Source organism: Dreissena polymorpha, chromosome 8 (assembly GCF_020536995.1).
Source record: "Dreissena polymorpha isolate Duluth1 chromosome 8, UMN_Dpol_1.0, whole genome shotgun sequence".
NCBI classification, from domain to species: Eukaryota; Metazoa; Mollusca; class Bivalvia; order Myida; family Dreissenidae; genus Dreissena; species Dreissena polymorpha.
In genome coordinates, this window is record NC_068362.1 from 2,097,489 (window position 1) to 2,110,105 (window position 12,617).

At 36.1% G+C, this 12,617-nt stretch overlaps 1 protein-coding gene across 1 annotated transcript in view; it reads left to right on the forward strand.

The window, feature by feature from the left end:
• The first annotated feature begins 26 nt into the window (after nt 1-26).
• The window catches only part of LOC127842891 (ciliogenesis and planar polarity effector 1-like), an 84,196-nt gene continuing 71,605 nt past the window's right edge, over nt 27-12,617 (forward strand). Inside the window, exons 1-8 of the mRNA XM_052372669.1 lie at nt 27-138; nt 1,537-1,649; nt 1,811-1,952; nt 8,780-8,893; nt 9,292-9,515; nt 10,729-10,856; nt 11,638-11,758; nt 11,992-12,122. Coding sequence (XP_052228629.1) covers nt 1,569-1,649; nt 1,811-1,952; nt 8,780-8,893; nt 9,292-9,515; nt 10,729-10,856; nt 11,638-11,758; nt 11,992-12,122 — 941 coding nt within the window. The 5' untranslated portion in view covers nt 27-138; nt 1,537-1,568. The remainder of the gene's footprint in view (nt 139-1,536; nt 1,650-1,810; nt 1,953-8,779; nt 8,894-9,291; nt 9,516-10,728; nt 10,857-11,637; nt 11,759-11,991; nt 12,123-12,617) is intronic.

Here is a 12,617-nt window from a genome sequence, read left to right on the forward strand (position 1 = left end):
TCAGTTTGATCGATTAAGAATTGTCACTGTAAACAACAATGGCGGCGGAAAACAAGAACTGACTTGAAATATTTTTTGTTACAAAAAATGCAACTCCTGTTTTGCTAAAAGACAACAAATAAACAGTTGTTTACTGAGGTAAGAATGTTAAGTAACATTATTTCTGATCATTAAATTATGTTTCAAAGTGGATATTAAGAATACGCAAAAGCATCGTAATGTCATATGTTTTCGCGACATAAATGTCTACACTTTTTCCACAGGGGCCAGTCAAAAAAAAAAAAAAAGTATATGTAAGAAAAAGGAAAAGAGCACCAACGCAATCATACTACCGGACATGAATTCCAAGGCACTGCTACACAATTCATATGTTTATCACCAAAAACTCTGCACAGATTTACAGCAACATAAATTATCTTTCAAACGGTACCTGTGTCATTCCATTTGACGCAGTATTAAACTGTCCACATGGCCTCAAACACGAGAAATTGTCAAAAATTCGGTCGATGTAGCTAAGCCTGTCCACTTGTGTTTACACTGGAGGAGTCCTGTTAGGCACGTAATAAGCGATTCCCTGATAAATTGTCTATGTCTCCATATAAAACACATCCAAGGAACACTATCCACGTCAATAACTCGCTCGGTCTCCAAATATTAGCCAAGAAATCAACTCGTTTTCACACACAATAATTCTTAACGTCAAAAGCAACCATTTGCTGGTGTCAATGTCAATTGTTACCTTACCTTTGAGCTTTTTACAATTTCAACCAATCAAATAACGGTGTTCCAAAATTTGTGCGATGCGGTCGGCAAATGGCTGCTTTTGACATTTAGAATTATTGTGTGTGAAAATGAGTTGATTTCTTGGCTAATATTCGGAGACCATGCGAGTTATTGACGTGGATAGTGTTCCTTGGATGTGTTTTATATGGAGACATAGACAATTTATCAGGGAATCGCTTATTACGTGCCTAACAGGACTCCTCCAGTGTAAACACAAGTGGACAGGCTTAGCTACATCGACCGAATTTTTGACAATTTCTCGTGTTTGAGGCCATGTGGACAGTTTAATACTGCGTCGAATCGAATGACACAGGTACTGTTTGAAAGATAATTTATGTTACTGTAAATCTGTGCAGAGTTTTTGGTGATAAACATATGAATTGTGTAGCAGTGCCTTGGAATTCATGTCCGGTAGTAGGATTGCGTTGGTGCCCTTTTCCTTTTTCTTATATATACTATTTATTTATTTTTGACTGGCCCCTGTGACTTTTTCTCATTTAAATATCTATGGAATAATAATTAAAAAATATTCATTGTTTGTTTTTTTAATTTTGTGTTAAATTATGTATGTTATATAGGGTTATTATCAACTGTTGAAGAATAACAGCTATTTACAAATGCTCCCAACATATATTTTTACATTCTGATTGACCTAGGTAAGCAACCCAGATACAAGATTGTACACTTGTTTTGAGATAAAGGTCTTTGCTTTGAAACACAATTACATGTAATAAATTATCATTTGCTTTCCAGATGCAGGTAATGTTGATGAATTAAGCTCCAAGATGAAGATTGATTTGGAGGTTTTAGCATCAACAGAAATAAGGCGGAAAAAACCTTGGCCTAGAATAATATGGATAGGCGAGGTAAGAAAAGATCCAACATACTTGACTGAAATGCAATCGTCTATTTATTAGCAAAATAAAACACCAAAAATATTGGTTAAAAAGTTACAGTTATCAATTTTAATTTAATATGTGCAATTATAGAACAAACAGATTTTAATTAATTGAACACTTGTTTACAGGAACAAGAAAGTCTTCTTCTCCTAGATGCCCCTGGAAAGAGGGTCAGTGTTCTGTATGTGCCGTCAGGCAAAACAAAACGAAGACTTTCTAAAATAACACCACTTGTGGAGCAAGTGAAATGCTTCACCTCAACCAGAAACGGTAATAGATTGTTTTTGTGGTTTTGTGTTGTTTAAGCTGCACATCTGGTTTTTTTTCAAGGAAAAATCTGTGCCACTAAAAATGTACGCTGGGCCCTCGATCTGCATTTTTACTCGCGCATATCCGTTGCTTCCCCCATCAAAGAAGTATACCTTTTTCCCCTATTTTTGTGGAAAATTCCCCCTTGAAAATAAAATAGCGCAAGCAAAACCCGTAACGCTGAACATATATTGAAAGTGTTTTCTAGTCTCATCGTTACGGTTCTATACATAATTAAATATTATGTTTCTCGCACCATCATGAGTTTAACATCTAGACCATTTCCGGTTTATTTAATCTCTCGTAATGCAAATTCATACAGAAAAAAGCTTAATAACAAAAATTATAACTACATGCAAAAAAATTATGTTCTCTTAAATGTGACTGCCTTACCATATTCAGTTGAAGACATTCTGTCAAAAAAATATTGGCTGACTAATTAAGAGATGCAAAAAGAAAATTAGTCTTTCACTAATTATATGAGCACTGAAAATTGTCACTTGCCATAAATAAAGAAACATGTATGTGTGTAAAATTGGAGAGAAATACTGCTAAAGCAACAGTCAATAAATGTGTAGACCCGATTGTTCTTGGCCATGTGTTTAAGGTTAAAAATGGATTGGCCCCTAACTATATGGGACAACATTTTATTCCGCAGGCCTCTATTCATTCATACAGGATCAGGTCAACTCAAAAAGGTGAAGTTGCTGTCCCCAAGGTCAAAGGTGTCGGGTCAAAGTCCTTTTGTTACACCGGATGCTCATTATGGAACAATCTACCCTCCAGTATAACACAGATTTATAAATTGTCTGTTTTTAAGCCATCTTTAAAAAATCATTTATTAGAAAATTTGTAACTTTTGATGTGTATTGTTTGTTTTTTTTGGCTTAAGGAATCATTTTTAGTCATCAATTTTTATCAAAATTGATCCTATCTTCCTTAAATGTTATGCATTCTCCATTTCTTATTCTAAGTATTTTAGGATAAATGATGCTATCTGTTATATTTAAACTATTTCTTACATATTTATGCCCCCCTTCGAAGAAGAGGGGGTATATTGCTTTGCTCATGTCGGTCTGTCGGTCGGTCGGTCTGTCGGTCGGTCCGTCAACCAGGTGGTTGTCAGACGATAACTCAATAACGCTTGGGCCTAGGATCATGAAACTTCATAGGTACATTGATCATGACTCGCAGATGACCCCTATTGATTTTTAGGTCAAAGGTCAAGGTCACGGTGACCCGAAATAGTAAAATGGTTTTTGAATGATAACTCAAGAACGCATACGCCTAGGATCATGAAACTTCATGGGTAGATTGATCATGACTTGCAGATGACCCCTATTGATTTTGAGGTCACTAGGTCAAAGGTCACGGTGACCCAAAATAGTAAAATGGTTTCCGGATGATAACTCTAGAATGCATACGCCTAGGATCATGAAACTTCATGGGTAGATTGATCATGACTCGCAGATGACCCCTATTGATTTTGAGGTCACTAGGTCAAAGGTCAAGGTCACGGTGACCCGAAATAGTAAAATGGTTTTTGGATGTTAACTCGAGAACGCATACGCCTAGGATCATGAAACTTCATAGGTAGATTGATCATGACTTGCAGATGACCCCTATTGATTTTGAGGTCACAAGGTCAAAGGTCAAGGTCACGGTGACCCGAAATAGTAAAATGATTTTTGGATGATAACTCAAGAACGCTTTTGCCTAGGATCATGACACTTCATAGGTACATTGATCGTGACTCGCAGATGACCCCTATTGATTTTCAGGTCACTAGGTCAAAGGTCAAGGTCACAGTGACAAAAATCGTATTCACACAATGGCTGCCACTACAACGGACAGCCCATATGGGGGGCATGCATGTTTTACAAACAGCCCTTGTTTTAATAGTGTATTTTTAGGATATCGTAATTAATAATGATATATGTGATATTTCAAGTATCAAAATAGTGTTAGATATATTTGCATAGTATTTAACTGTTTATTAAAATTATGTTTGACATTTTTATTGATGCAATTTAATTTAATATGTTTGTAAGTGCCTCTCTATGTCATGCCACCAGCACAAAGCACCACAATGGAAAAATGGGTTTACTCATTTAGGGGTCTCGCCAGTGGGCGAAGTGGGCGATTTCTTCTCTAAATTAATCTGCACTTCGCACATTAATTTCATGAAGGCGAAGTGACTTCTCCTCCTTTTAATTATTTACTTTGTGCCAGACATTGACTGATTAAAATCATTTTGATGTGGAAAATTGACATAGGAGGATTCTCAGCCATAAGTTGCCCTATTTACAGGTCATGCAAAGTTGACCATTCAAAGGAACAGTCTGGAGCTATTACACTTCTTGAAATTGTTAATAGATGATGCCTTGATTAATTGCCTTGTGCTGGCTACCAATAACTATGATTCAGCAAATTTAAATGGCCCATTAAAACAATACTCAAGAATGATCAAATGGGAAGAGGTAACCTAGCATTGGCAATACATATGGGGCTTGTTTACAGGTCTTATTTGTTATCTCTGCTGTAAAATGAGATTTTAAATGATTTTTTAATTTAAAGCAAATAATTGTAACAAAATATAAATTTGATTTAATGTTGAATTGCTTAAATTTTACAAGGAAGTAAAAAGATTCTGTACATTTCTGGTTTTGTTACACTTGAAGTTTTAATTGATACACCTGTACAGGAAAAAATATGTTAAAAGTACCATCATAAATTTACAATCAATGACAAAGAAGAACAAGAACACCGCCTTGCGGGTGCAGACCACTCATCTATTTTTATGTCTCCCACTATAGTAGTGGGGGACATATTGTTTTTGCCCTGTCTGTCTGTTGGTCTGTTTGCGCCAACTTAAACATTTTGCAATAACTTTTGCTATATTGAAGATAGCAACTTCATATTTGGCATGCATGTGTATCTCATGAAGCTGCACATTTTGAGTGGTGAAAGGTCAAGGTCATCGTTCAAGGTCAGAGGTCAAATATATGTGGCCAAAATCCCTCATTTTATGAATACTTTTGCAATATTGAAGATAGCAACTTGATATTTGGCATGCATGTGTATCTCATGGAGTTGCACATTTTGAGTGGTGAAAGGTCAAGGTCATCCTTCAAGGTCCGAGGTCAAATATATGTGGCCCAAATCGCTTATTTTATAAATACTTTTGCAATATTGAACATAGCAACTTGATATTTGGCATGCATGTGCATCTCATGGAGCTGCACATTTTGAGTGGTGAAAGGTCAAGGTCAAGGTCATCCTTCAAGGTCAGAGGACAAATATATGTGGCCCAAATCGCTTATTTTATGAATACTTTTACAATATTGAAGATAGCAACTTGATATTTGGCATGCATGTGTATCTCATGGAGCTGCACATTTTGAGTGGTGAAAGGTCAAGGTCAAGGTCATCCTTCACAAGGTCAAGGTCATCCTTCAAAGTTAAACATCATATAGGGGGACATTGTGTTTCACAAACACATCTTGTTCTTTTTAAAGGTTCAGGGACCTATCTCAATTTCAATCACAAAGGAGGAAGGGGTGGAGTGGAGAGGGGTGTATAGTGTGGGGGTGTGGTCATTTATTACATTATCTTCCAAAATGCAAAAAAAAATGCAAAAAAATAATAATTTTTTTTTGGGGGGGGGGTTCTTGGGTTGGATGGTTGGACGGTATTTCAAAAATAAAATAATAAAAATGAATATTTGTGTTTTTTAACCATGTTTGAAAAAACAAGAGATGTGTTCGTCAGAAACACAATGCCCCCTATTGCGCCACTTTGAAAAAAAATAAAAATAATTTTTTTACCTTTGACCTTGAAGGATGACCTTGACCTTGAACTTCCACCACTCAAAATGTGCAGCTTTATGAGAATGCCGCTTTGAAATATTAATATTTTGACCTTTGACCTTGAAGGATGACCTTGACCTTGAAGGATGACCTTGACCTTGAACTTCCACCACTCAAAATGTGCAGCTTCATGATAATGCTGCTTTGAATTATTTTAATTTTTTTACCCTTGACCTTGAAGGATGACCTTGACCTTGAACATCCACCACTCAAAATGTGCAGCTTCATGAAAACGTCGCTTTGAAATTTATTTATTTTTACCTTTGACCTTGAAGGATGACCTTGACCTTGAAGGATGACCTTGACCTTGAACTTCCACCACTCAAAAGTTATGGCAATTTTAGCAAAATTTAATAATTTGACCTTGAGAGTCAAGGTCATTCAAAGGTCAAGGTAAAATTCAACTTGCCAGGTACAGTACCCTCATGATAGCATGAAAGTATTTGAAGTTTGAAAGCAATAGCTTTGATACTTTAGAAGTAAAGTGGATCTAAACACAAAATAAAACCATATATTCAAAGTTACTAAGTAAAAAAAGGGCCATAATTCCGTAAAAATGACAACCAGAGTTATGCAACTTGTCCTATACTGTCCCCGTATGATAGTTTGCGAGTGTTCCAAGTATGAAAGCAATATCTATGATACTTTAGGGGTAAAGTGGACCAAGACAAAAAACTTAACCAAATTTTCAAGTATAAAGGGCCCATAATTCCGTCAAAATGCCAGTCAGAGTTACATAACTTTGCCTGCACAGTCCCCTTACAATAGTTAGTAAGTGTTGCAAGTATGAAAGCAATAGCTTTGATACTTTAGGAAAAAAGTGGACCTAAACACAAAACTTAACCAAATTTTCAATTTTCTAAGTATAAAAAGGTCACATAATTCTGTCAAAATGCCAGTCAGAGTAACATAACTTTGCCTGCACAGTCCCCTTATGATAGTAAGTAAGTGTTGCAAGTATGAAAGCAATAGCTTTGATACTTAAGGAATAAAATGGACCTAAACACAAAACTTAACCAAAATTTTCAATTTTCTAAGTATAAAAAGGGCACATAATTCTGTCAAAATGCAAGCCAGAGTTATCTAACTTTGCCTGTCCAGTCCCCTTATGATAGTAAGTAAGTGTACCAAGTTTGAATGCAATAGCATTGATACTTTATGAGAAAAGTGGACCTTAACGCAAAACTTAACCAGACGCCGACGCTGACGCAGACGCCGACGCCAAGGTGATGACAATAGCTCTTTTTTTTTTCAAAAAATAGATAAGCTTAAAATGTAGGTTTTATACACATGTCTTATTATAAATGAAATGCAGCCTTTTGAAATCCACCATCAATTTCAGTCTCTATTATAGAAATTATTTCAGCAGTATTGAGGCTTACCAGTTATTACATAAATAGCATGTGAATTAAGTATTAAATATATTAATTAAACTCAGTTTAATACAGCAATAACACAACATTAACACTTAAGTGTGTGTGTTTGTATTTGTAAATGTTGTCCCCAAAAGTGCGAAATGAGAGTTGTTTCTGATTAATGATAATTGGCATGGTGTAAATTTGAACCTAGGCTGAGCCCTGATTCTATCTTTTGAAGCAAAATATATGTAAAACTAAGATCTATGATGCAAATGTACCATTTCTCCAAAAGATGTTACCACTTCTCCCTATTTTGGCTTTAGGGAGAAGTGACTTCTCCCTAAATTTTGAGCCTAGCTAGACCCCTGTCATTTTTGTGTTATCCTTGGTGTGTATGTCATGGTATATTTATCTTCATGTATGTGATATTTTTATATATTGTACATGTTGTTAACGTCCATGTAAGCATTCTTTGCCAAAATTAAATCTATCTATCTATCTAACAGGAGTTTCACCTCTTTATTATATTGACATTCACTGTACAATTCATACTTACAATATAGTCTAATTTGAGTGTCAAATAGAAATTCTATTAGAAATTATAAAAAAGCAATGAATATAGTGCAAATATGTACACATGTAGTAATGAGAGAGTGGGTAAAAAAATTCCCCATAATAGGGAAACTGCGTGAAAATTTCTCCTCATTAGGGATGTGGGTAGCTTTCCCTGATGATTAGAGAGGGCCCAGATACATTTCCGAAAAATCTAAACCTGATATCAAATAATGCTTTCTCGAATGGGATACTGTGCTTAATTGAAAAAAAATCAAAGGTGGTTTTGTGTTGTTATAATTGTATAATTATGTAGGTTTCTGCTAGGAAATATGATTTTGTAGCTTTCTTTCCAATGATGTATGTTTTATAGAACTTTTCGCCAAACATTCTTCTCAGAATGCATGAAAGAATGGAAAGAATTGTCAGAAATGATACGAGCCAATTATATGTAAAACATGGATATTTTGGGTTGCTTGCACAAAAACAGTTTCTGCTTGTACATAATGAGGTTGTGTATTTCCACAATACCATAAGTCTTATGTTATGCTAACATTTTCCTTTGCTATCTATGTTACTTGAAGCAAGCATTATTTGTTTAATGTTTTCAGTTCCATTATAAATAGTTCCAAGAACATTCAGAATGCTTTGAATATTGTATTTTCATAAGTTAAGAAATACATTAATAGTAAAAAAAAACTTAAAATGTAACTACCTGGTAGTGTGTTTTTATGCAAACATTATACATGTATATGAACCATAATCTGAGAAAACCCGACTAAATGCATGTGTGTACAGAATTTTCGCTGAAGGTGCAGTCAGCACGGCCTAATCAGTGAGGACACTTAACAAAAATCCATTTTAGGCAGAAATTCGTTCCAGAATAGCCTGTTGTGACTGTACAAGCTAATCTTGGACAATATTTTATGCACATTAAGCCTCACTTTTTCAGAGCACTGCTCCTATATATTATACAGAACCTTTCCAAATAGTGCATTCTGTTATTCAGGACGTTACCTGCTAGGCTTGTTGAACAATGGAGAGCTGTTCATCTGGCATAAAGATAAAGATATCTCCAAATTCATTGCTGGTTTTGACAGACTGGTTGATGACTTTAGTGAAGGTAAGAACATACATGTCCTCAGAGTGTCAGATTTTGCTGTTTGTTTACTACATCTAGTAATAAGTGGTTTTCATGCTACTAGATAGATCCTGTGTATTGAAACATTAACAATTTAAAAAGGAGTCATAGGTTTATATAAAAAATTGTATACCGGTATGATGAATTGTAACATGTAAATCAAGGACTTTTGTGACTAATGGAAAGTACATACTGGTCCAATTTTGTTTTTGCAACAATTTGAAAGTGTGCATTTTAGTTATACAACTTCAATATTGTCTGCGTGCACTCATCATTAAACTTCTTATATAAGAATTAAAGTTGTATTAATCAAAACATTGTCTTTACTGTCAATAGGAAAATTACAGATGATCACTTTATGGGCATGCTTTTTGTTTAAGAAAACTTCCATATTAACGCCTCGGATAGCTGCTCCCACATTTTTGTCTCCGTTGGCAACAGGCAGTTCTTCTTGTGGGCGATGGAAAAAGGGGAGACAATTCTGCGGGACAAGGTGACCACACTGAAAGGGACGTGGCATGAGGTGTCAGTGCCGACGGGAATGGAGTTACCTCCCCTCAACGCCAGGGAGACCAGCATAGCCAGTGTGTTCTATGAAAATGTGGTATGAGATGAGATTTGTTTCTAATGGTGTAACATTTTCTTTAGCCAAATATAAAGTAGCATAACAAAATTCTTCCCATTTTGGCTATTAATAAGATTTTATGACAAAGAACATATGGAATTTTCTTAAGGCAAATGTGGTACATGTAATCAGTAGCCATTGACTAATTGAGCCGCGTTCTGAGAAAACTGGGCATAATGCTATGCGTAAAGTGTCATCCCAGATTAGCCTGTGCAGTCCGCACAGGCTAATCAGGGACGACACTTTCCGCCTAAACTTGATTTTTGGCAAGGAGGGACTTCCTTGAAACTAAAAATACCATAAAAGCGGAAAGTGTCGTCCCTGATTAGCCTGTGCAGACTGCACAGGCTAATCTGGTATGACACTTACGCACATGCATTCAGCCCAATTTTCTCAGAACTAGACACAATTTAACAAATGGCAGAGAAAGCCTCCTTAGATAAAGCTTGTTTGCCGTAATTTGAACAAATTTAAATAAGAGTCGTGCTCTGGGAAAATTTGGCATAATTCTTGTGAATAAAGTGTTGTCCCAGATTAGCCTTCGCAATCAGCATAGGTTAATTAGGGACAACATTTTCTGCTTTGATGGAATTTTTTGTTTAAATTAAGTCTCTTCTTTTAAAAAATCCAGTGTAGACAGAAAGTGCAGTCCTGATTAGCCTTTGTGGGCTGCACAGGCTTATCTGGGATGACAATTTAGGAGCATGCATTAAGCCCCATTTTCAAAGAACAAAGGTCATAATATAGCATTCAGCTTTATGATCATGTACCAGTGTATAGGAGTTTTAGGAAGGGCATAGTTCTTGCCAGAAAATTAAGTAGAGAATGTTTCTGAAGCTTTGATATTTCAATCCTATCAAGTTGGAATTACAAGGTTTAAATAATGATGGCCCAAATTTTATTTGTATGCATAAACAAATATGACACTATGAAGATTGATGTAACTGGCACTTTGATGCGTCTGAAAATTGACATTTTCATTTATATCGCCTCAGATTTAAAGATGAAATAAAATTCAGTTACATTCTACTTATACATGATATCTTTGCTGGCTATTGAGAGCATTTATAAACTTTATAGAAGTACATTACATAATTATCATAAGTGGTATGTGCGTTTTCAATATGTGAATTTTTTTTTCTTTCTAGCAGTGAAGTTTATTTTAATGTTTGTTTCTGACATTATATTTCAGAGCCTAGGCCAATGCTTTCAATGCTCCATGGTATTCAACAGTGACTGTATTCTATGTGTGGCAACGGTTGTGCTAAAGTTTCCAGATCCAGCATTGACACTGAAGTTTCCTGATATCGCACCTAAAAAGTAAGGAATATTTTCATTTCTTGAACATAGCAGCTAGAAGTATGCTTCAAACTGTTTATTTATGACTCATGATTTTTTGCATGCTTAAACTCTTTTCCACTCGAAAGCAAAGTGAAAATGGCTATGTGCAAGCAGTTTAAAACCAGAACAGACTGCGAGTAACTGTTTGCTGCTCACCAGTATAAGGGTTGAAAATGAAGCCTTTAAACTTGAATTTAGTATGAAAGGTCTTTAATTAAATGAAACTTTCTAAGGGACTACAAATGCGTGAAAATACGTATCTAAGTGGTAAAGGGTTAATTTTGTATCACACTTGAGGCTTTACATATTGTGTGATGCACCATCACAGGAGCCACACAGAGGTAGTCTTAAGATCTTTTATGAAGACATAAAGTACTGGTTTTACCCAGGAAATAGACTAAAGAGTGTCTCAATAAATTTAGATGCAATTGAGATAGATTAAAACTCAGCTACTGGACTTTTACATTGTCTTTAAACAATTGTTTATGTATACGAGTCTCGCTCAGGGAAAACAGGGTTTATTGCATGTGTGTATGTGTCATCCCAGATTAGCCTGTGCAGTCCACAGAGGCTCATCAGGGAAAACACTTTCAGCTTTTATGGAATTTTTCTTTAAAAGAATTCTCTTTAAAACAAAAAAACAGTCTAGGCAGAAAGTGTTGTCCCTGATTAGCCTTTGCTGACTTCTTTAAATCCCATTTTCTCAGAGTTAGGCTCATATGTAATATAAAGTTTGTTTTTTTCTCAAATCTTTTCCCAGTCTGCCAGTCTTTACTGCCGAATGGAGCCTCCTGCAGTACCCGTTCCAGCAGATGCATGCAGAGTTTGAGCCCGTCTCCACACTGGGCGCCTACGTCTCTGCATACAGCAGCAGCGGGCAGGTCAGTGATTTAATTTAACCATTTTGGGGATGGGACCAGGTCCTTTTGGATTGGGAAAAATTGCGTTGTTTTGACTAAAATGGGGAAATAAGTGGTTTTATTTTGTTAACAAATACGTAAAAATTGTATATAAAAGTTTGTTCAATACTATTTTTATGTATTTGTATTTTTTTTCCATTGGGAATGGGCCTCTTTAACAACCTTAAATTTGAATTTAAAAAAACACTCTGCAGGTGCTTGCAGTGGCGGCCAATCAGAGATTCCCATCTCGGACCACCATGCTGTTTGTGTCCCCGTTGACGGACACTGTGCTGGTCGGGGGTATGGGGAACTGCGGCGTAAGCAACGTCACCAAGACTGGCAGGTGAGGCCACTACAAATTGAGCCTCGTATTGGGAACACGTGACTTATTGAATGTGCAATCTGGGACAACACTTTACACACATGCATTGAGCCCAGTTTATTTAGAGCACGGCTCAATTTATCAGTTGTTAGACAGAATTTTCCCCATTAATGTTTTGGTGCGATCGAGGGCGAAATTTAAAATACTGTCCACGATTTTATCGTGGAGGAGTACACATTACAGACTTATATAGTTATACAGTGGTATAACAAAGCCACTGAAATAATTCACAACAGCGTGCATCTACGCTGCCTTAGGGCCATACTCTGATACTATTCGGCTTAAAAGTTTGGTCAAGAGCCTTGAAAAGGATAATAAGATGTTATCAATAAGGGCATAGTGGCGTTCAGAACAGCAGCGTGGCGCAGCCCCACACAGAAAGGGCCTGGGAAAAACACTAGAACATATTTGTTGAACATTTCTGCCAAATGCAGTTAGCTTGTCAAATGCTGCCAT